This window comes from Eublepharis macularius, chromosome 16, assembly GCF_028583425.1.
Source record: "Eublepharis macularius isolate TG4126 chromosome 16, MPM_Emac_v1.0, whole genome shotgun sequence".
Lineage (NCBI taxonomy): Eukaryota > Metazoa > Chordata > Lepidosauria > Squamata > Eublepharidae > Eublepharis > Eublepharis macularius.
In genome coordinates, this window is record NC_072805.1 from 46,020,430 (window position 1) to 46,045,053 (window position 24,624).

The 24,624-nt window shown below is 45.0% G+C and overlaps 2 protein-coding genes across 2 annotated transcripts in view; one reads left to right on the plus strand and one right to left on the minus strand.

Annotated features, from left to right (window-relative positions):
- Window positions 1-359: 359 nt before the first annotated feature.
- On the plus strand, window positions 360-18,462 carry CIBAR2 (CBY1 interacting BAR domain containing 2). The gene is made up of 9 exons (XM_055000627.1): window positions 360-475; window positions 3,533-3,767; window positions 5,071-5,139; window positions 5,684-5,785; window positions 10,221-10,226; window positions 13,827-13,931; window positions 14,955-15,068; window positions 17,266-17,370; window positions 18,160-18,462. Exons 1-9 carry the CDS (start codon window positions 456-458, stop codon window positions 18,286-18,288), a joined length of 885 nt encoding a protein of 294 aa, XP_054856602.1. The 5' UTR covers window positions 360-455; the 3' UTR covers window positions 18,289-18,462.
- A 2,391-nt stretch (window positions 18,463-20,853) lies between these two features.
- LOC129343817 (meckelin-like) overlaps window positions 20,854-24,624 on the minus strand; it is a 35,321-nt gene continuing 31,550 nt past the window's right edge. The window contains exons 20-24 of the mRNA XM_055000180.1: window positions 24,495-24,611; window positions 23,525-23,614; window positions 22,332-22,434; window positions 21,978-22,120; window positions 20,854-21,504 (exon numbers count right to left, since the gene is read on the minus strand). Coding sequence (XP_054856155.1) covers window positions 21,424-21,504; window positions 21,978-22,120; window positions 22,332-22,434; window positions 23,525-23,614; window positions 24,495-24,611 — 534 coding nt within the window. The 3' untranslated portion in view covers window positions 20,854-21,423. The remainder of the gene's footprint in view (window positions 21,505-21,977; window positions 22,121-22,331; window positions 22,435-23,524; window positions 23,615-24,494; window positions 24,612-24,624) is intronic.

Consider the following 24,624-nt stretch of genomic DNA (forward strand, 5'->3'; position numbering starts at 1 on the left):
TACAACAAGTCAAATCGAACCAGCATGGAAAAACTGATCAAAACGATTCCTTTTTATTTTGCTTCCTCGAGCCGTTGAACTGCAATGAACGACGTTAGCCAGGATTATAAACACACGCGCGTACCTGACCCCATTGCTTTTGCTCCTTGACATTTTGTGCGATGAGTTTGATTTTTTAAAAATTGTTTTTTTCTCCTGTGTTGCACAGGTGAACCAATACTCTCAGATGGTTGAACTGTGGGAATAACCTCTCTCCAAGAGACAGTTGCCCTTGGAAACTGAAGCCAGGACTCTTCCCCAGGGCAGTGGCTCTGTTGGTGGGGTTACCATACCAACCTGGCCGGGAAGAGCACCTGAGCAGAGCCTGTTGTGGCTGCTCCTCTTCCGCTTCCACTGGAGCTCAACTTCTTGCTGCTGCACTAATCATTCCCGAGGACCATCTCTCTCCAGAAAACATGAATATCATCCTGTCCAGGTAAAATGGGAGGCTTTACCCGTTAACTTTCAGGTTAGGAATCTTTTTTTTTTTACAGATGGGATTGAAGCTCACATTTCAATAGATTTCTCTTCAAGAATGCGGAGGGAGGGACTTAGGAGCGCTGGCCAGACCCACCAATGCATTGCAGAATATAATCACACATTATATTATCAGTACTTCAGATTTAGGTACCCTGACCTGGACAGCCCAGGTGAGCCTGATCTCATCAGATCTCAGAAGCTAAGCAGGGTCGGCCTTGGTTAGTAATTGGATGGGAGACCTCCAACCAAGACCAGGTTGCAGAGGCAAGCAATGGCCAACCACCTCTGTGAATCTCTTGCCATGAAAACCCTACCAGGGGTTACCGTAAGTTAGCTATGACTTGAGGGTACTCTCCACCACAGAATTATATGTGGCCTTTTCCCTATCCCGGAACTTAGTGTGAAATTCGCCCGGGGATTCACAGCTGGTGTCCCTTACGGGCACTGACCAAACTCTGCAGTGCCTCCACATGACAATTGTCCACATGGTTCTTGTTACCGCTATGAACATACAGACATTTGTAGGAGCAAAGGAGCACCTGCATTTCCCCCTGCACTTTCCTTGCCTCAGCTCCCCCACCCCATCTCATCAGAGGGCTTTAAAAAAAAACACTATAGCTCAAGGTCAGTTACCAGTTTTAAGCCCCCAAAGGCCCTTCGGTAGTATAAGTGGCAGGAAGGCAGCCAAAGGGGACTGGGGCAAGGAAAATGGCAGTTTTCCTTGGCCCAGTCCCAGAGCCAGTTTGGTGTAGTGGTTAAGAGCGCGGGACTCTAATCTGGAGAGCCGGGTTTGATTCCCCACTCCTCCACTTGAAGCCTGCTGGGGGACCTTGGGGTCAGTCACAGCTCTCTCAGAGCTCTCTCAGCCCCACCCACCTCACAGGGTGTTTGTTGTGGGGATAATAGATAAACATACTTTGTAAACTGCTCTGAGTGGGTGTTAAGTCGTTTTGAAGGGCGGTATATAAATTGAATGTTGTTGTTGTTGTTAATGTGGGTGAGACCTGGAAAAAAAATCTGAATTTTCCCATCAACACCATTCGAAATACGCTTGGGCTGTGATCATCCCAAATCAAAGCAGGTTTAGCAAAGGAAGGGGTGGCCGGAAGGGGCATACAAGCACAATGATGCTGCACGAGTTCTAGGGGAAAGGCCGCTCCTTAAAGGGACCGGTGTTGGAGCTAAACAGGAGTGTGAAAGCGAGGCAGTGTAGCCTCGGCAACATGGGGTGTACCTAGAGTTGCCAGCCTCCAGGTAGTGGCTGGAGATCTCCTGGAATTACAACTGGTCTCCAGGCCACAGAGATCAGTTCACCTGGAGAAAATGGCTACTTTGGGGGGTGGACTCTATGAAATTATGCCAAGCCAAGGTCCTTTCCCTCCCCAAATCCCACCTTCTCCAGGTTTCTCCAGGTTTCATCCCCAGATCTCCAGGAATTTCCCAACTTGGAGCTGGCAACCCTAGCTGTACCATGTGACTGTTTTCCAACAACAGCCTGGAAAAGCAACAAAAGACAGGGTCCCTGCCCCAAGGAGCTTACAGGCTATGCTTTGACACTGGCAGACGCAACACAGATGAACGGTCGTCTTTATTCCTAAGACTTTGCTAGGTAAATAAGGATCATGGGGTTAAGCCAGAGGCTTTAGAGAAAATGCAATGTTTAAGGAATAATTTGGAGAGAGAGGGAGGCAGTGTCAAAAAGCAAGCATATGTTGCAAGAGATGCTGAAGGTAAAGAGTTGGATTCAGGGTCCCCGCTGAGGTTCTTTGCAACTCTGCTTCATTGGTTCTTGGATGACACTGTGGAGGCAACAGAAAGGTCTGGAGATTTGAGAGAGAAGAAAAACCGGGATAATTTGTGAAGCATCAAATTACGGTGGGAAGTACGGACGCGTTTAGCAAACAGTGGTGGTGGTGAGAGCTGGCCTGAATGGCTGCAAAATGTCCTGGAATTTCGCTGATAGCAATTGGCAGGCTTGGAAGAACACTAAAACAATATGGGAGTTCTAGAGAAACCTTCAGTCTCTTTGTCACCACTGGCAAAGTTGTGGGCCAGCTAGAAGGTGGTGACACCTCTTTCATCTTAAGAGGAAACACTCGAGAGGGAGCCAAGAAACATCCTCCCTTGTACCAGCTCCCAACACATGTCCTAAGCAGCGACAGCAGCTTTGAGACATACTGCAGCTGCCAGAGCCATTTACACCAATGAGGACAACATCCAGAGAGGTAGATTGAATCCAGATGTTTTAGCAGCTGGCTTTTGTTCCCATCACAGCAGTCTGAAATCAAGACCTGAAGCTTTCCCCATCACTTTATCTAAGGAAAAGCTTCACTTGCTAGATTGGGAGAGGAGCTTTCCCTTGCGGGGAAAGAGTAACAAGAAAAGCCGAGAGCTTCATGGGTTCAGTTCCCTGTGTCCCAGCCAGGAAGAGGGAGTCAAGAAAAGGAGCCCACCTGAAGCTAGAGGGTCACTCTAAGGGAATCCACCCTTGCAAGAAACTGGCAAGAGGGTGGGGGGGCAGGATAAAACGGAGATATCTGGCAAAGCCAACCTTCACTTGGGTAAGATTAGGAGGTGGGTTCAGTGGTAGATCGTTTTGCATTGGATACAGGAAGTCCCAAGTTCAATTTCGACATCTTCAGTGAAAAGGATTAGGGAGTAAGTGGTGAAAGATCTCTACCACAGATCCTGGAGAACTGCCCCCCAGTCCCAGTAGATAAAGCTGACCTTAATAGATAAAAGGTCTCACCCAGGAGAAGACAAAATGAAGTCCTGGAGACACCAAAACTCAATGATGAGCCCACACTAGGCTAAGAGACACTGATGGGCCGGTGGAGTGGTGGTGGTGGAGGTGTCTAGCTCACAAAAGTTGCTGGTCCTACCAAGCCCTATTCAGGACTCGTTTCCTCCACAGTAGTAGATGACACTGCATATTACAACTGGAAAGGTTGTGTTGGGGGTGGGGGAGGGAGGACACAGTTTCTTAAAATGAAGACATTACTTCCCACTACAGGGACAGCCAAGTGAAGATGATGGAAAACGTGGTCACCAACGCAGAGACGTACTTCGGCAAGTTCTGCACACTGATGGCAGCTTACACCCGCAAGACAGCCAAGTTACGGGACAAGTCCGACCTGCTGGTGAAGCAGCTGATCGACTATGCCAACACGGAGAACCCCGAGCTGCGAACGACCATGAGAAACTTTGCAGAGGAGTTGGCCAAAGTACAGGACTACAGGCAAGCCGAGGTAGAACTGAGTTTGAGCTACCCAAAACAAAATTCTGCACACGTTGGATAATGCACTTCCAATCCTCTTTAGAGATCATTTGGAACTGAATTTTCGTGTGTGAAACAAAAAATCCACTTCCAAACAATTGCTAAAGTGCGTTGAATGTGCATTATCCAACGTGTGCAGAATCAACGGCATCTGTATGTGGAGAAGAACACTTACAGAGCAGGAACAGCTGCCATATGCTCAGGGGTGGCTTCCACTGCCCTTTCCCCCCGATTTGAAAGGACAGAGGCTCGGCAGGTTAAAAGCTGCCTCAGCAGCAGGAATCAACAAGCAAAGCTTTTTCTAGCATGACCATTTCTCTAAAACCATCCAGCTATACATTTTCATCCCACCAAGGCTGCCACTTTCAGCTTGGGAAAGTCCTTGAGATCTGAGGATAGTGCTTGGAGAAAGTAGAGTTTGGAGACAGGTAGGAGCTCAGCAGGGATGTGACATCATAGAGTCCATCCTCCAAAGTTGCCGTTCCCTTCAGGGAAACTGACCTCCAGTCTGGAGGTCTGTTGTTATGAGTGTGGCCATTCTGGCAAATCCTCAGAGGGGCTCAGTAGAGCAGCAGAGGGGAAACAATGGTGCACAACACAGTGATGCCACTTCTGGGTGAAGACCTGGAAGTGACATAATTCATTGAGCATCTCTCTAGGATTTCCCCTATCTCTATCATCTTTACCATAGAGATCTGGAAAAAAATCCCTAGAGTGTGACATGATACAGTGAGGTCCCATTTGTGACATTGTCATGTCACATGATGCTTTCTGCTCCCCATGCCCCACCCCTAAACCTCCCACTATTGCCATGTGCAGACCTGTCAATGCTAGTTTTAAGAGAACTCCCACAGTTCTCCCACAGCACGGGTTCTCCTCACCCCATTTTCTTTCACAAAAACACTGTGACATAAATTAGACTGAGAAAGAATGACTGGTCCAAGATCACAGTGAATTTTATCACAGAGCTGGGGGGGGTGGATTTAAACCTGAGTCTCCTGGACCTTAAGCCAACACTGTAACCACTATGCAACACCATATATCAGTGGGGGAAACCAGTCCCTTTTGCCTGTTAAGCTTTCACTACAGCTGGTGAGCCGGGACAGGTGGCAACCCACTGCATACCCCTTTCCTATCCCTCAGTCAACAAGCTGGACGAGGACCCTTCATGGAGCTCTGTTCACCCTCCTCCCTTGGTGGAATTTGCACCAATGCTTCCCACAGAGCTTAAAGCTTGCCTTTTTACAGCACTCACTATATTCCCCCCCCTTTAGGTGGAAAGACTGGAAACCAAAGTTATTCAGCCACTGAAGGCGTATGGCATACTCATCAAGCAAACGAGGGTAAGTGACGAATTTAAAGGCAAACCCCACACTCTACACACCACATATTTATCCCATCCTTCTTTGAAAGAGCTCAGGGGACGGCATGTCGTTCTCCCCTTCTTCGCACAACCACCCTGTGAGGTACATTTGTTTGCAAGTGACTTGGCCAAGATCACACTGTGCACTTCATGGTAGAATTTGAACTTGAGTCTTTCGACCAACACTCTAATGACTACACACCACTCTGCATTCTGTGCCAATATACCTTTTTCTGCTTGAAGGGGGAATCATCCTGCAGAGTCTATGAATGTCCCAGCTATTGATTATATCGCATTCACTTGCAGTATGTAATCCGCCTCGGATCTCAGTAAGAAAGGCGGACTACAATAATGATAACAACAACTTCAACTATTTGAATCTCCTGATATATCTTTAAGCTCTTACCATGCAACTCTGAGACTATGGAGAACGAGTGGGAGATTAACATTCTGTTCCGGACTTGCTCCCACTTTTGCAGTCAGTGAATTGTGTACAAACAGAATGCCTTTGTTACAATCCACAGGCTGAGATCAAGAAGTTCAACAATGCCCGAAACAATGAGATAAAGCAACTAGAGAAACTGGAGAAGATCCGACAAAGGTCACCGTCCGACCGACACATGATTGTATCCTTTTCAGGGTCCGTGTGTGGCTTCAAACTCTTCCCCCTACTGCAAAGGCACTCCTGGTTTCCCAGAGTCTCAGAGCTCTGGCTTTCTTAACGCAGCCAGCACAGGAAGGCAGAGTTACGAGCCCTCGCCAAGGGAGGTTTGTGTTTCAGTGAGGTTTCCTTCCAGTGTTCCACAGAGCAATGGAATCCAATGAAACCTATTGGAAACAGACGAGTGCAGGGGAAACCGTCTTCTTGCATCGAGGAAAGGAAAATAGATGGTTGCAGGCTAACAGCCAGCCCACTCGGGAGCTAGCTGGAGCTCAAATAAATGAGATGAAAACAGTATAAATAATAACTTAAGCGACAAGTATGAGGTTTCTTTTTTAAAAAAAAAAACAACCGCCTCAGGCCACATCCTTGTTACAGATCTACAAAAGTGAACAAACAGATTAAAACACCTGTCCTGCAAAAAATGCAAGAGGAACAGCCTACTTGCTATTTCAAAGCTCAGCCCTGGAATTTACTTTAGTAAGATGAGCGTGCCACTGTACGTGCACATAATACTTCTCAGCACTGAGTCTGCGATTAGGAGCATGGCTCTCGGACACCCTTCATCGACGTTTTTGTTTTAGAAATGTCTCAGGGTAACAACATCACATCAAGAAAGACCAGCCAAAAGCCGCTCCCCAAACATCCAGAAGGCCTGATAACATGCTTGGATTGTGTTCTTTTGGAAAAACCAGGTTTGAGAAAAAGCATGCTGAGAACAGAGAAAACCTGGAAAGCAGATGGTTAAACGAGAGCATTGTGCAGATGCATTCCAAAACAGCATTCCAGTTTGGAAGCAAAAACGGAGAAGCAGCAGCCCAAACCATACTGTTTATTCCCAAGCACACATTTGCCATCAGTTTCCTTAGGCTCTCAGCTTCTAAATGCCCAAACAGGTTCCTGGCATCGGCAAATTTAAAATATCCTAAAGAAACAGGAGTTCTCTCCCTTCATAAGACATTTCCCCTAACAGGGAAAGAAAATAGTATCTGTTGGGAAAAGAGGTACCTCAAGATAATCCAGAGGGCTGAGCTAAGATTCTCTTCTCTTTTTTTTGCCTCTGCAAAATGTATTTTAATCAGAAATTCCTTCAAAACTAAACCTTTTTCCAAAGGGAGATACTTTCAGCAGAAAATATTCAGGAAAGATTCTCAAGGGTGGTTTGATGTCCTCTTAATGCCTACAGTGCTAAACTCAGCTGCCGAGAGATCAACAGCAAGGCAGTAAGATACCCAAGGCAGCTAAAATGAGACTTTCAAAGGCGGGGAAATGAATTCTTCTCCCCCCCACGCACACACGAGGCGTTCATTTCTTGTTGAACTGTAGCCAAAAACCATTAATCCAATAAATTAAAAAATGACACACACACCCTAAAAGAAAAGAAAAAAAAACAATTGCCCTCTTTTGCCAAATCATGCTAAACCAAAAACTTAACACAACCTCCTCTTGCTAGACTGTTTACAAAATTCTGAAACATGGAGGCCCTTGGCCTGCTGTTATTCCACTCAGTCCAGCAGTTTGTTAAGATTTGTATATTAAGCATTTACATCCCATTCCTTATGCAGAGACCTGGTTCGTGGAGCAGCTAACCCAACAATAAAACAATTCACATATTATAAAGCTGAATTCCAGTTTAAAAAACACAAAATATAAAAGCAACAGAGCAGACATAAAGCATTAGCAGCAGAATCAAAATATAATAAAACAGCAATGTGTAAAGCCAGCAACTAAAACAGCGAGAAGTATGGCAAGAAGTCCGATCTTACATAAAACCCTTGGTAAACTAAAAGGTCTTTTCTTGGCACCAGAAAGACATCAGATCTGGTGCCAGGTGAGCCTCCAGGGGGAGAGCATTCCGAACTTGGGGAGCCATTGGTAAAAAGGCCCTGCTTCTAGAGATCACCCACCACCCCTCTGAGAAAGGAGGGAGATACAGAAGAGATGGGAGAAGATAGTTATTTAAGAATCCAGGTTCAATATACCAATTGTAATCTGCCCTGAGCCTGCTGATGTAGGGAAGGCAGAATATAAATTGAATTAAATAAACAAACAAACAAACAAACAAACAAATAAATAAATAAAATGCTATTCAGGGCACTTTGAATTGGGCACAGATGTAACAGGAAGCCAATGAAGCTGTACTCAGCAGCCTTGAGATATAGTCTCAGTGAGTCTCTCTACATGAGACGCTTTGGCGTGTGTTCATCAAGGGTAGGGAGACACAACATTAGCGGGAAGCATAGTTTTAAAAGCCAGAGGTGGCAGAGATCGCTCCCCAGAGGGTTTGTTAATTTCATTTTTGCCTCCGGCTCTGTCAGTTTCACCTCTCCAGGCCAAAATAGTGTGGGATCGCAACCAAAGGGCAGCGAAGAATGGAAATGGGCTGGAGCTGTCTTCAAGAGCTGGGCTTGGACCTGGAGGCCTAGAGGGTTCTTTCTCAACCCTCTCACCTTCCCCTCAATGAGATGTGCAGAGACAGATAAAGGAGCAGGTGGGTGGGTTTCCCCTGTGAACAGAGATCTTCTAAGAGAGGATTGAGTAGCTCTAAGAGAGGCAGCAAGGTCCCAAAGAACATCTTAGAGTGGGGAACAAAACTAATTCAGCCCCCCCCCTCCCCCCAGGCTTCATCTGCTTCTGGAGTACCTGCAACCTTTTGGGATGTAACAGGGGCTTACATGTAATCTTGGAACACTGCAGAAGGTTGTACTGGCAGAGAAACAAGGTCAAGGCGCCTTTCTGTCTAGAGATGAGCCTTTTCCAGGGCCTCCTGCCAACCGTTCCTGTCTCCTGGAATCCTTCTTTATCCTCCTACACTTCTCTCCACTCAAGTTTTCTTAACCGAGTCCAGAGTCAGTGTTCACAGATTGAGAGATACCAAATCCTCCTCCATTGGGGTTTCTGATCTATGCAAGGACTTGCCTGCCCTCTGGCGTTGAATCTTAATGTGAGCACATGAGGCGCCCGCCCGTGGAACTTAACATCTCCCTGCAAACCGCTAGCCACGTTTGTTTGTGTAATGAATGCAATTTGTTTGGAGGGACCAGGCAAAGCAAAGACTGCAGGGAGAAACTTAACAGGAGTCCAGCAGCACCTTAAATACTATCAAAATTTAGCTGCTGAAAGTTAAAATATTGAACATAAATGTATCCAAACATAAGTAAGTTCCCCTGTATTTAGATAGTGTATTAAAAAAAATAATGAAGGGGCTGTTGGGTAGATATATTTCCTGTTTTATATATTCTATTATATAATTATTTCTGATTTATACAGATATGCTATATAATCCCTTTTTCTTTTCTGTATCCCCTTTATACTATTATTTTGCTTTCCTTTATAAAGTAAAAAATATACAACTGTTGTAGCATAGTGGTTGGGCTGTGAATCAGCACTCTGCCAGTTCCAATCTCACTATGAACTCAGCAGGTGCCAGCTTTGGTAAGCCACTCCTCTCGGCCCAGCTGACCAGCTATATTGTGGGGATAATGGTAACACTGACTTTGTTCACCGCTCTGAGTGAGGCACTAATCTGTCTAGAAGAGTGCTGTATAAGCACATTGTCATTATTAAATTCCAGCATAAGCTTTTGTGATTCAGAGCTCTCGCTTCATCAGATGCATGAAGGTAATCCCCCAGACCAGTTTATATACACAACAGAAAAGTGAGGGGCATGTTACAAACAGAAGAAGGTGAGAAATATAGCTCCTTCAAGCATCTCTGTCTTTCTTGTTCCCTCTTGACTGGATATAATAACAATGAGGGAAAGTGGTCCCCAATACACACTAAACAAAGGAGGAAATTCCTAAGAGACCACTAATACAATAATGATTGTCTCAGTATTTTCTCTCAGTACTGCCCAACCATATCAAAGTCACAAATATAGGTTGTCGACTAATTAAAGGGATGATTAGAATGAAAGTCCACCAATTTGCAAGCCTCTCTTTCTGGAATCCTCCGTCCCTTCAAGGATGCTCAAAAGTATCCTTGTCTGAGAGCCAAACTACAAGTGACGTCTTACACAGGTTGGACACTAGTCGGCTTCCCTCAAGTTTTGATGGGAAATGTAGGCATCCTGGTCTTGCAGTTGTAATGGAGAGCCAAGCTGTAAAACCAGGGCGCCTACATTTCCCATCAAAACTTGAGGGAAGCTGACAAGTGTCCAACCTGTGTAAGGCGTCACTTGTAGTTTGGCTCTCAGGTTCCATTTGCCTCTTGTCCTCCTTCCATCTCTGGATCATAAATCTTTCTGCACAAGGGTCTCCACCACCGGATGACCAGCCTAGGAAAAAGCCTTCAGAAAAACAGACCAAGTATTTTAGGAACAGCTCGCTCAGGTAATTGGCTTCCACGCAAATTCTTCTCTGGCCTTCACTGCTTTTTTTACCTTGACTCTTGATTCTCAGTCACAGGTAAGAGATATCTGCCTCTCCTCCCTCTGTGCCCGTTAACATACAAGTTTTTAAAAGGATCACATGGAGACAACACAGGTGAGAAACGCAAGATGACCCTGGTCATTTCCCACTTATTTCAGAAAGGATGGCTAAGTAGCTAAGATGCTTAAACTGCTGTGTATGGTCACAGGATCGATTTACAATTGGTTTTTCCTACTAGAACAACAGCTGGATGAGTCCATCATGGTACAGGGTGGGTCTGCTCGTTTGGGAGATGCACTACAGTCTTCAAATAGTAAAGAGTCTAGTTGCACCTTTAAGACTAACCAACTTTATTGTAGCATAAGCTTTCGAAAACCACAGCTCTCTTCGTCAGATGCATGGAGGGTATGAAGAAACTGGCCAGAGATATATAGGTGGTGAGGGGAGAGGGGAGTCGATGCAAATCAGTTGCAAAACTCATGAAAGAGGTGGAGTGCACAATTCAGGCTGGGCGTGACCCCCTCCTCTCCATAGCTGAATCAGAATGCTATGCCTGAAAGGCAGTTACTTCTGGCAATGAGATAACCATCCAGAGTCTCTATTCAAACCAAGTCTGATTGAGTCAAATTTACATATGAATTCCAATTCAGCAGCTTCCCATTGGATTCTGCTTTTGAAATGTTTCTGTTGAACTATGGTGACCTTTTAAATCCTTGATGGAGTGTGCTGGTAAATTGAAGTGTTCTCCCACTGGTTTCTGGATATTGCCATTTTTGATGTCAGACTTGTGTCCCTTTATTCTTTTGCACAGAGGTTGGCTGGTCTGTCCTATGTACAGAGCAGAGGGGCATTGTTGGTACATGAGCGCATAGATCACACTGGAGGAACTGTGGTTCTCAAAAGCTTATGCTACAACAAAGGTGGTTAGTCTTAAAGGTGCTACTGGACTCTTTACTGTTTTGCGACTACAGACTAGCATGGCTAACTCCTCCGGATCTACAGTCTTCAAGACATCCATTTGGAAGTCGCACCATTGCTTTCTGTAGCAAAAACACTTGGGCAGGAAGAACTCTTTGTGACTTCCAGATGGATAGTTTTCATGAGAGGGGGAAGATATTTCTCTTGATTTAGTATTAGCTTCATGCAAGTAGTAACCAGTTGCTCTCGAATGGCATGCACGTCTCCCTCTGATGAAATGCATCCGTCGGTTCAGAGACTTCACAAAATGCACCCATCGGCTCAGAGAAATTTACTACAGCCAACTCTTTTGGCTGCTGTTTTTAATTTTCTGGAATATATCCTATTTGGAGGTGAGTAAGGACTCAGAAAAGAAAAAATTCTGAGCATTTTGGAGCATTCTTATGTTTTACCTCCATAATCCTTACGAGACACTGCAGAGAGTCAGTGTTTTGCCTAATGCCATTCACTAAGTTCTAGGCAGAGGTGCCCTTTCAGTTGGAGAATTCCTGGCTTACATTTCCACACTGAACCAACCAGCGGACAGTACCAGTTCTAACAGACCAAGGATACAGGATTGGTGCAACCCTTATTGCGGTTCAGCAGTCCTCGTTTCAGCAGGTGAGAGGCACTCAGCGGAGGCTCTCGTGACCTGTACAATATAAATTGTGTCCCTATATTTATACTGTGTGGTAATCAACCAGGCAGGGGCCAGGCCCTAAAATTATGCTCCGCTGAAACCAGCAAAGCTCCAAAGCATTTGCAATCAGATGTTTTAACTTAGCACCAAGGTCAAATGTCTGCTCTCTACAAACCCCCCAGGCAGTGGGTGAGGGACAAAAAGAGAAAGGGAATGACTCAGCCCTTGTGCAGCTCTAATGCAATTAGTTCTTTGTGCATTAATGCACATCACAGCACAGGGGAAAGCGGGAGCTTTGTCCCATGTTGTAGAGAAATCATAGAATCATAGAGTTGGAAGGGGCCATACAGACCATCTAGTCCAACCCCCTGCCCAGTGCAGGATCAGCCTAAAGCATCTCTGACAAGTATTCATCCAGCCTCTTCTTGAAAACTGCCAGTCTTGCTGTTCTATCCACTCTAAGCCAAGCAAGGCTCACACACCGTAGTTTTCCTGATAAGCACCATGACTCAGAGCTCTTTTCTGGGCCAGAAGTCACACACTTGTTTAAAGTAGGGACCTGACACAGCCCTTTCTTGTACTGGCTTCCTCGCCTCCATTATTCTGCTCACAAAGAGGCAGTGATGAGTAGAAGGCGATTCAGCTCACAAGCAACCCAGAGCATCTATACTGGAAACACCTGGGAATTGGGGTCGGTCCTTCCAGACTGTATCAGGGCTGTCCTTCCCCTGAAGCAACTTGAAAGAGATTCTAGAGGGGCCACTGGCTTCCTAATCAGGCCCCAGGCTTCTTGCTGATTACAAAATTCAGAAAGTCAGTCCATCATCTGTCCTGCAAATCCGCCCCATACAAGAAAATTCGGGAAAGAGGACAGCTCTTTGCTTTTCTTCTCCATGCCTGCTTCGGGGGGGGGGGTGGAATTAGGGGAACAGATTTCCATCCTGGTGACTGAAGGAGTTGGATCAGATTCTGCTTATGGCTTCCAATCAGACACCACCTGAAGAATGTATGCATTCTTCTAAATGTGAATGGGGGGGTGGGCAGAGAGAATCTTTAGTCCTGGCAGCATGTGGGGACTCTAGACAGCCCTGTTTTGCAGTAACTAGCTAGAAGACACCTCTCTCCTAGAGTCTCTCTACATGAGATGCCTCCGCTCGTGTTTATCACGTGTAGGGAGACGCAAGGTTAGCAGGGAAGCGTAGTTTAAAAAGACAGAGCCAACGGAGAGCACTCCTCAGAGGTTTTGTCAATTTCATCTTAGCCTCCGGGAAGGCTCTGTCAATTTCACCTCTCCAGTCTAAAACTGTGTGGAATCGCAACCAGAGGACAGCAGGAATGGAAATGGGCTGGAGCTGCCTTTCAGAGCCAGGCTTGGACCTGGAGAGGTTATAATGGGCTGAAGTTTCCCTACTGGCATTTCCCAGCTCCTTCACGCAGCTCCAGTGTATAGCAAAGCCTTTGCCCTGCCCCTGGCTCTCTCTTTTAAAACTACCTTTCCCAGCTACCATTGCATCTCCCAACACATGTTCTTCACGTGTTGGATGTCTTATGTAGAGAGAAACTCTGTTACTGCAGCCCAGTGCATTTGAGATTCTTGAGAGCATTTCTCATTTGCACCACAACGAGCATGTAAACGAGGAACTCATTCCTCCCCCTCCCCCATTCCACATGCATGTAATGTGTTTTCCAAGATTATCAAGGGTTACTGCCTATAAGATTCCCAAGAAAGGATTTTTCCTCTGCACCTCATGCATGGCCACTATCCCCCATTAACCAATGAGAAATCTAGGCAAAAAAGGGGGGAGTCGTGTCAACCAATTTCCCCCAGCAATTTTCTCCAGTTAGGAAGAAAAGCTGCATAACAACCAAACCACCACAACTTCTCTGCTGTTGCAGGTAAGACACAGGCAGCCTGCATCCCCTCTCAGTACTTCCTCCAGTTACAAGTTCTACATTCCTCTCTAAGTAAGAAAAAAACACTAGCATTCCCCTCTGCCTTCAATTCAGTCACTAGCCACAATACTACTCTCTTTGCCTAGGCAGAGTCAAATGTACACAAAGCCTCAGTTGACGCCAGCAGAACCACCCATCAGCTCGAAGAGACCATTGATGAGTTTCAGAAGCAGAAGCTGAAAGATATTCAGGTAATCAGGGTGACTGGGTGGTCCCTTTCCTCAACCTCCTTTGGGGCATGCTAGTATCATGATAAACTGCAGTTTGCTCAACAAACTCTGGTGAGACTTCCATATAAGGAACACATCGCAGTAGGCACATAAAGCCAACATTCCCTTCTTGTTGCCTCTTTTAAGGTGCATCTGTATTCCCTGAAGGACTGCCACTCCCGTCTACCCACTTTACCTTTCCAAACAGGTTAAAACTAACTCTCCTTATACCTCACCAATTGCATTTTGAAATTGATCAGAATTAAACATAACTTATTCATGAGGAACGAGGCAACACACACTATTAAATAAAAAGTTGGTATCTGGTCTTGTAGAAAAAAAAATCCATGTCAAGATACTAATTACCTAGTAATTTAAAAGATACCACTCGCTTTCAAGTGTCACTGATCTCTTCACCTGCCCAAATAAGTAAGGGGAAACGGCACAGACCTTCCAGGTCTGTTTTAGATTCTGGCCTGTGTCATTTCCACAGACAAAGGGGGCCAACACGGCTGCCAATTAAGTTTTCACTTTGCCAGAGGTGAATGAATCTCGCTGGTTTCCAAGTTATGCAAACTGAAAAAGAATTGAAAGTCAAAACTGAAAATGGAATGGGTAATAAATTCACACTTAAAAGTATCAAATCTATTGGATGTTCCCAGCAAAAATGGATTGAAGCTCTAGGCCAAAGCTGTTTCCTGTGCAATTTATTTTCTCTCCCATAAGTCTTTCTGAAACTGCTGTTTCAGCCCCAAAGCATTTGATGGTTTTAAGGAACAGAATCATTTTTCCCCTTTTCAGTCTTTCAGATTTCTAGTAAGCAATGGGACTGTGAGTGGGGGGCTTAGCAAGAGTAAATTTTTGAAATATCTTCCTGGACCTTTTTAAGAGGAGAACCGAAAAGTAGCAGATACTTTTGCAAATCATATAACGCATTCCAGAAATTGAGCTAGGGAAACCAAATAAAGGGATGACGTTGCGTTTCACCGTCTTTTCTTATTGCAGAAGATTTTCTTGGATTTTGTCACCATCGAGATGGTCTTCCACGCCAAAGCTCTCGAGGTTTATTCCAACGCCTTCCAAAATCTTCAAGGCTATGATCTTGAGAAAGATCTGGAGGTAACGCTAGCATCTGAAGAGCAGAGTTTAATTGCTGCCTTTATTTGTCCTTCCAGAATATGCCCCCAACCAAGTTAAGCCAAAGATTTTTTTTCCCAATGGGATAAATTGCTCTGGCTACTTTTAAAATAGATAAGCAGCTAGTAAATGCTACTAAACACAGACATATGCCAGGGAATATCTTCTATTCTCACCCCAGACACAGCACTTTCAACACAAACCCATTTTTGTCCTTTTAAATCTGATGCCTTATTTGTGTAGCTTTTCACAGAATCATAGGGTTGGAAGGGACCTCTAGGGTCATCTAGTCCAACCCCCTGCACAATGCAGGAAATTCACAAATACCTCCCCTCCCCCCCCGCACGCACACACTCAGAGACCCTTACTCCATGCCCAAAAGATGGCAAAACATCTTTAATTTTGCTCACTGTTTCATGGGGGGTGCATTGGGTTGCCCCATGGATTCCATGCCTATGTTTGCTGGTTTCGTTCTTAAGAAGTGTTATTGGAATTGTATTGTTTGTAAAGCTGCTTTGACTATATTGTTGCATCCAGGGCATAAATATTTTACATAAACAAAAAAAACCCATCAAAATTCTATTGCTGTACCTACAGATATCCATCATGGACGAAGCTTGATTTTCAGCCTCAGTAGAAATCTTTAAACTGGAAAGCACAAAGGCATGCAGTCCTCTCTAAGCTTGCTGTCAGAAAGCCACAGAAAAGGGTTTCAACAGGGGCCTTTAGGTCCATTGGGCTTCTTGATCGGTTGCCTTTCTCCTCCCCGTTGTTAAAGCTGCCTACAGGCACTTGTGAACTGCCTGGGCTCAGGTCAACAACAGCTGTGGCTTGGGTGATCATCCGGATGCACGCCAGGCCACTAACTGTGCCTAGTTAAGAGTCTGCACCGTGCCTTGAAATGGATTTTAAAGTTGCCGTTAAGCTCAGTTCAGGCATTGTACAAAACTCTGGTTTAATTAAACAAACAAAGTGGTTGTCTGAATGGAGGCCCCCTTCACACAACATGGTTAGTTAGGGTCCATCAACCTGAACTTGGATTTTTAACCACTTTATAGTCTTAACTATAGTTTTGCGTGATGGCTGAATGCAGCAGACATCCCGGCCTAATCTCAGCTTGTTCTCTGGGAACGCCCTCCCACTCTATAGAGAGTTTATAGAAACGTATTCGTCTAGGCAAACCGAGATGGGTGCACCTGTCTGCACGCTGTGTCTTGGTTTCCCAAACTAAGCCTTACACTCTCCATTCAGATGTAGAGTGATTCCGCACACGTTGGATAATGCACTTCCAATCCTCTTTATAGATCATTCGGAATGGATTTTTTGGTGTGCGGAACAAAAAATCCACCTCAAACGATTGATAAAGTGCATTATCCAATGTGTGCGGAATCAGCCAGAGCATGAAACTATGGTTTATTTCAACTACAGCTTCATCTGGGGAATTGGGATTTGACTCACAGTTATTCCATCCTGGTTAGCAGCAACATGTGCAGATTTCCATGGCCTTTGCTCCAGCTAGGCCAGGGAATAAGCCAGTTTTAAGCCCAGATGTCCACATTGGTACAGCAGGCAGAACCATAGTTAGGATTAACTGATGTGAAACAAGCAAACTTCAATCTTCAAACTGACATTTCAGTTCCTTAACTGGCATACCATAACTAACCGTAGCTACAACTAGTGTAGTTTCATGCTTAAAGTGCTGGATTAGGAACTGGTAGAACTCAGCCGCGATGGCTATTAACTATTACTTATTTTTTAATTTGATTTATAGTCCACTTTTCTCGCAAACAGGCTCAGAGTGGATAAACAACATAATAAATACATATAACAAAAACATACAATAAAAACAGTAGTAGCAATCATATAAATATTATTATAATAGAGTGGTACACATTGCATCCCAATAAAATAAAACCTCCATATTCAGAGGCAGTATACCTCTAGATACTGGTTACTGGGGGACATTTTGGCCTCTTGCGCTCCTGCTTATGGGCCTTCTGGGTTAGCTGGCTAGGCACTGGGGGAAACAGCATGCTGCACTAGATAGACATTCGGTCCAACCTCGCAGGGCTCTTCTGACACTCTTAGCGATGCACAGGATGTCCTTGGGGTAGCAAGCTGGAGGTAGCAAGAGGTCGCATGGTAAGGCTGACCTGTCAATTATTTCTTGTGTTTTTAGGATTTCAGAGCAAAAATACATATTGCTTCTGGAACCTTCAACGAGGCACGACCAGTCACTGCCACCAACCCGTCCCACAGTCTCCCATGGTCTGCAGGCACCCAGGTACGAAAGGGAGTTGCTGCCATGGTAACTGGTTTTTGGTTTCAAAATCAGGCTTAGGTAGAGAAAGGCCATTTCCACATGTCCTTATTGGGACAGCCCACTCACGGAAAGCTGGCAGCTTTTCCCCTTGATTACAGACGTCTCTGTTTGCAAAACACTTGCAGGCTGCTTGGTTTCCATTTTTTTGGGCATCTTTTCTGAGACCGCACTTTCCCTGGTCTTTTCTTTCGCGGTGGGCTAATGGAGCGCTGCTTCTGCATTCTTGGGCATGTGAATGGTTAAAGCGCTCCGAGGAATGGTTTGATCACTGCCTAGCTCCTCCCCTGAAGCTCTCAGCATGCCATCGCACATGTGCAGAGCACAAAAAAAGTTTTTTTGAAAGGCAGGTGGGTGATGATGACGAAAGTGCCCAACCTCCCCTCCCAAACCGCAAGGTAAGCACTTTTGTGGAGTGTGTGTGGAGGACGCGCTTTCAGAGCGACTCAGCAAAAAACACACAAAAAGTGGGCAAAGAGCAGGAACGACCGGCTGTGTGGAAACAACCAAAGGCAGCATATTGAAGCCGCCAATATGAAAAATGCATAAGGGGTGGCCATTATGGGAATCTCCTGGGATCTGGCTCTCCTTACCCCTGGAGAAGACTACCAGCTGCAGCAGAGCTCACAACCTCACACATCTAAGAAATGTAATGTTTCCATAGTATATAAAAATTGCCTTTTTCAGTATCAGTAAAGGTATGCAAGGAACGGCCATGCAGGGTAACTGACGGTTCCATATGTTCACCTCCAGAGCGTTCAAAGCACACTTCAAAAGCTGAAACTTGTAGAGAGCGACGAAGAATCTGAAGAGAACCAGCTGGAAGATTTCAGCAGCCCTGAAAACACCCAGCTCCCGTGGGGAGCCGGCAGCACCAGATGATAACCAGCACTTGGGATCTTGGAATCATGTGGTTGGGTTGTTTTTATGTCTCTGTTTCCCCCTTGAGCATCACATTTTCTATACAGGTCTTCCAACGAGTCATCACAGCTCCTGCTTCCATAAGATTGTTTTTTCAAATAATCCATACAAATAAAATACAATTTGAACTTTCAATTTGCTCCCTTTTTTTAAACCTTTGAAGTGTGTGGGCTGAAGACGGGAGTATGCTGCTAACACATTTTTAAGCTTCTTTTTCACCCAAAGGATATGAAACTTACATTCGCATAAAGGCCCTTAGCAAGCGGAACACACTCTGTCTTGCCCATGAGTACATTGGCAGTGCCAGTGTGCCTCCCTGATGGTCGCTCCTGCTGCTCCTACTTGGACAGGTAAAACCGCCTGTGTCATTGAACTTTGCCTCCTCCAATCACTGGACAATTTGAAATAAGTTTGCAGTTTGTTCTGGCGTACACAGTAGCCATACACGCAGTCAGCCATTTGCAGAGAGCAAACTACCTTTAGGAACACGGAGAATATTTCGAAATAGTTCCAGCTCCCTGAGGCCAGACCTTATAAATATTCAGGGAATGTGTGCAGGGAGAAAAAATGCAGAAACCCCAGGGGGGGAATCCACTCTGCAGCTTATGCAGAGTTGATTTCACTGTGCAGAATGTAAAAAAGACTGGGAAGCATTGGGTTATTTGGACCATGTATGTAAGAAATCGATGCAGTATGGGGCCAGAACTGATGAAAAAGCCCTGTGCAGAAAAGACAATTTGAGAGATCGTCATCCTTCAAAATTTAGCCCATCCTTTGTTTAAAATACTGCTTATGATAATTAACGCTGCCATTTACTGTCGCAATGAGTTCCTCAGGGTAATGTGTATTTGCATGTTACATTATTTTTCTGCCACCACTTCCAACACATTTCATTAATACTTTCCCCTTCCACATCTTCCACACTAAATTCCTAAAGATTTCCAATAGTAATACAGTGACCTGGGGGGCATCCGATTCACCAGGGGTTTGGGGTAATATGAAAGTCTTTGCCTGATGCTGAAAAGACAGCAGGTGCGACACCAAACCAGTTTCTGTGGAGAGGGAGTTCCATCTCAGCATCTCAACACAGAAGGGCCTATCTCTGGTGTTTGCCCCCCACTTGCTTCCTAAGTGGAGGCATACACAGAATAGAGCCTTCTGAAGTTGACCTGAACTGTCAGGCAGGCTTATGTGGGAAGGACACCCTTTCCAATATGCTGGTCCCAGATAATTTAAGACTTTATAGCTAACTAGCTTGATACCCGTGCTTCGCTACGGTATTTAACTACTTTAAACACAGCTACCGCCTTTCTTCAACTGTCTGCAGTTTCCTTGACCTGATTTTTACCTCAGAAAACAGAGTTCCACAGCTGACCAATCAGAGAGAGGGAAGCACAAGCAGGCAGGAGCCTGCCAGCCACACTGGAAAGCCAGGCCCCACAGAGAGAGTGGCAACCCCAATGAACTTTTAGGGGAAGACTGGGAGGTGCATTTTACTTCAGGACACATTCAATGACTCCCAATAGCAACTGCATACTGTTTAGAATGTGTGGGGGATGAGGACCAATCAGGCCACATATGCAAATGACCTGACTGGCCCAATCAGGGAAGAGTGGCTAAGCTGGCAGTGGGCAGGGGTGCAAGCAGGCAGCAGCCTGCCAGCCACACAGGGACGCTGTATCCCTTTGGGAAAACACGTTTTACCCCTTTTTACCCTCTTAGGGGGTGAATTTCTTAAAATCCCTTCTTAGTAGGTGTTTACATCATGAAAGGGATGTTCTCAAATTTTATGCTTCTAGGTCCAGGGGTTTGGCCTGGGCATTGATGAGTCAGTCAGGACACTTGTCTTTATATATATAGATATAATAAGCACTTTGAACTGTGCTTAGGAATAGATTGACGGTCAGTAAAGATCTTTTGCAGACTGAAGAAATACAATCTCAGTAGCTTGTGTCAGCAACGGTCTCACTGCTGCATCTTGAACCTGCTGATAATTCTGGAAAGCCTTCAAGGGAAACTCCCACTTAGAGCACATTGCAGCAGTCTACTCCTGTTGTTTCTGAATGATGAACTACTGTTAAAAAAGAGAGATCTCTGGCTGGGCTGCTTCACATGGCTGAATCCAGAGAGAAGGATTCTAGGTTGTTCTTGTATATTCTTTTGTCTAGTTTGGGGAAATGCATTCTTTAAAATTCACTTTCCCATGAGGCTCAGCAGTAACCCGTGTTCAATAGAGCCATTATTCCACTTTTAAAAGCAGTTAAATGCATGCCATTCATTCTGTAGGCTGCAGCTGTTGTCACGAGTGCAGTAACTGCAGAATCACTGCAGAAGACTGAGGGAGATTAATTCCATCTTCCGTCAATACCATTCTTTAATCTCCTATGTAACTCCACAGGGCCTTCCAGTAGGCACACAGAAGTTGCAATCATTTATGATCTGGAGTAAAGCCACACCATACAAAGAAGTAACAATATCTGCTGCTCTCCTTTCTATATACTCTCCAAGCAATGGAATGGATTCCTTTATTATTATTATTTTTACATTTTTATCCCACCTTTCTCGCAAGGAACTGGACAAACATGGCTCTCCTCCTACATTTTATCCCCCAAACAACCCTGCGAGGTAGTGTAGATACACAGATTATTGTTACCCAAAGCTCAGCGAATGGATGTCATGATGAAACGAGGGGCCCAGGTCTTCTTCACCACACCATTTCAAAGACTGCAGAGCATGAAGTGAAATTCCTCCCCACTGCGTCCACCAGAGAGCAAACCTTTCATTCCAACCCACACCAAAAAGAGATGATAGAGCTCCATGTAACTTCATCACAAGTGTGCAAAAGTTGGGTGGTGTCATAACATTCTTTCCTCCTCTGGGGAAGCTCCTTGGCACATGTTCAGAGGCACTCAAGTATCAACGACCACACCCTTAAGGACTGGAACTTGGCAGCTTCCAGGGCTGTGCCTGGTCTGCATAAAAAGGTGCACATGCCACACTCAAAGGGATGAAAAGAAATAAGGTCCCCAGTTCCTTGTGACATCTCCAGCAAGTGTAGCGTTCAAAGACTTCAATGCACCCGCATGCTGTTTGGCTTTAGATCAAGAACTGATTCTCCACCAAGGTTTTCTCTGCCAGGTTCTTCTTTCCGGAAAAATCACGCAGAGTCTGTAGAAGCTGAAAGGAGTGAGACAAAGACTGTGTCCTTGGTAAAATCCCAGCAAATGACTTTAAAGATTTTCTAAAAACCCAGCTCTTCAGAATGACACAAAGACGTGGAATGACTTCCACATTTACCATGAGCCTCTGCCAACCCACTTTTGATAGTTTTGCAGCCGCGAATGTGGGCTGAGTTCCCAAGCTGGGTTGAAATCAGCGCAGGACACCTGCCAAACTTGGATCTAGTTCTGTAACTTAAACACATAAGAAACCTGCAGGATTTTAACACGCAATCTGTTTGCACAATGAGCGTCACAGAGGAGTAGCGAGAACCCACACAACAGAGAAGCTCCCTTGAAGGGGACATTTGTCTTTCCAAAGCTGCACAAATTCCCTCCTCCCATGTATCGCTAGTCTCATGCGAGCTATGCAAGGCACAAATAAGAGGCAGCATCTCCTGTCTCAGACCCTGGGCTTTCAGCCTCCTTTACCTTCTGCACAACAAAGGTGACAATAGTAGCCAGCACAAAATCCTGCGCCCCCAGATCCACTGCACAGAAGACAAGGGCTTCAAAGAGGAGCAGCGTGAGCTCGTGGTTGTAAAAAAGAGCTCTGCCGAACAAAGCGCTCTCATCTGGGGGAAGAGGAAACGAAAGCATGTGTTTTTAAAGTGACTGTTCTTTGCCCAACTTGTTTTTACCAGCTCCCGGTTTTAAATCCATTTGGCAACTGCTTTGCTTCTGAATTGTTTGCCACCCCAAAGTGGTGTCTGTATTACACATCTTGGCTAGTACAAGGCAACATCCAACACAAACCAATTCCCAGAGGAAGAAGTGTAAAAATACCATTGTACAGCACAGACACGTCTCCTGGCTCTTGGAATTCTATGTCCAGGATCCGTTCCAGCAAAAATTTGTCTTTCACCACATAGTCCATATCTTTGTACCTCTGTGTGGGGTAGGGGGGAGCAGAGAAAAGAAAAAGATGTTTGAATTCTCTCAAGACAAGACAAGATACAAGAGAGAGCCAACATGAAATTAACACTCACATCTCTCAAGGGAATTGATATTTCTGATTAATTAATTGAAGGCTGCAATTCAGCCTCCATCTTCCGAGAAGGCCAACAGAGCACCCGGATAGAGGCTCCACCCAACACTGCCTAGTCTAGACAGGCAGCATGATTAGATCATTGGAGTCAGCCTAACCTACCTCACAGGGTTGTTGTAACGATAAAATGGAGGAGCCAGGAACGATGCAAGTCAGTTTGGTTCCCCATTTGGGAAGGAAGATGAAGCACAAATGAAGTAAATAATCAAACAATCTACAAGGTTCTTTAAGAGCAGGGCCTAGAAAAAAAAACATTGTTCCCCCCCCCTTTATTTTTTTAACATCCAGCCTGAATGAAGAGTTCTTGAGAGCTCAAAAGCCTGCACGTTGTTTTGTGTTATTTTGGTGGGTCCTAATAAAAGGTATTACATGGCTTGTTTGGGGACCAGAAACTACGGTTTGCCGTAACCCCAGTTTATCCACAGCTTGGAAAAAGAACAGGTTTTAAAAATGTATATAAAAATCCCCCTGACTTCAGCAACTGGAAACTGTTTGCAATCCCTTGTACCTGGGATTATTCCACAAACTAGATGAGCAAGATTTGGGTCCAGTAGCACCTTAAAGACCAAATAGATTTCCAGGGTACCATCTTTCAAGAGTCAAAGCTCTCTTCTTCAGATACATGGAGTGTAGAAGAAACCTTTGACTCTTGAAAGCTTGTACCCTGGAAAATAACAATAGCAATAGCAATATAACATTTGATTTATATACCACCCTTCAGGACAACTTAACACCCACTCAAAGCGGTTTACTTGGTCTTTAAGGTGCTACTGGACTCGAATTTTGCTCTTCAATTACAGAACAACATAGCTACCCACTCGAAACTCACAAACTAGAGGCTGTTTTCCAGCCGTCTCGTGTGAAGGAGCCTGTCAGGAATATAAACCCCAACCACGAACATGTGTTTAGATAAAGGCAGCCCAATTCTCACGTGTTCAAGGAAAGAAGCCAGGAAGTGGTTCAAGGTGTGGTAGCTTCTTAGTCTCTGGTCACGAACATCAGACCGGACCTGTCTTGGTGCCTGCCACAGAAAAAAATCAATTTTTTTTTTAAAGTCCAGGATAGTCATTCTGTAAAGACACAGTGAAGACACAGAACTTGAAAAGCATGTGTGCTCAGATTTTCACGTTGGCTGCGGGGCTTTTTGGTGCAATTTTCACCTGCTGTTCTGGAGCATGGAGCTCCACATACAAACAGAGCTGTCAATTAAAAAGGGGGCAGGGAGAGAGAAAGGAAGAGCATCTCACATCTCCGCAGTCATTATTCCTAGGAGAAATGAAACTAAGAAAGCTCTGTTAAGGTTAGCTTCCAAGCCAGGTGCAGAAAAGAATGAGGCACCGCGGACTTCTTTTGCAGAAAATGCATGGGTAAGTTTGCAAGAGACGAGAACCTCAATTTTGAGGCAGAATCGTAAAACAGCCATCTTTTAAAATAGTAAAGAGTCCAGTAGCATCTTTAAAACTAACCGACTTTATTGTAGCATGAGCATTCAAGAACCACAGCTCTCTTCGTCAGATGCATCCGGTTCTCGAAAGCTTATGCTACAATAAAGTCGGTTAATCTTAAAGGTGCTCCTGGACTCTTTACTATTTTGCAACTACAGACTAACACGGCTAACTAGTCGGGATCTTTTAAAATGTCTTCCTGGATGTGGTCAGAGTGGTTTGCCATGCTTAGAGACCTTGAATCTTGCTGCTATTGCAAACGCACCCACATTTGTAGACTTCGGCTTCCCCTCTTTCACATCGCTGTAGACCGACACCTCGCCACGCGGAAGCAGCCGTCAACGCAGACCCTCCTTAAGTAAAACTGGACCCAACAGACTGACCCCTCAGTCTAACCCCTAGCGTAACATAAACCTAGTTGTAACATGGAAGTACACCTAGGCGACAAAACCATACCTCCACTAACGGCAGGTTTATTCTGTCATAGAGGACCCGGGTTCTGTCAGTAAGAAGCACTTCAAATGTCTGAATGTCCGAGTTGGCCTCCAGGCCTCTAAGAGGACAAAGGTTCTCCTGCAGATTCAAA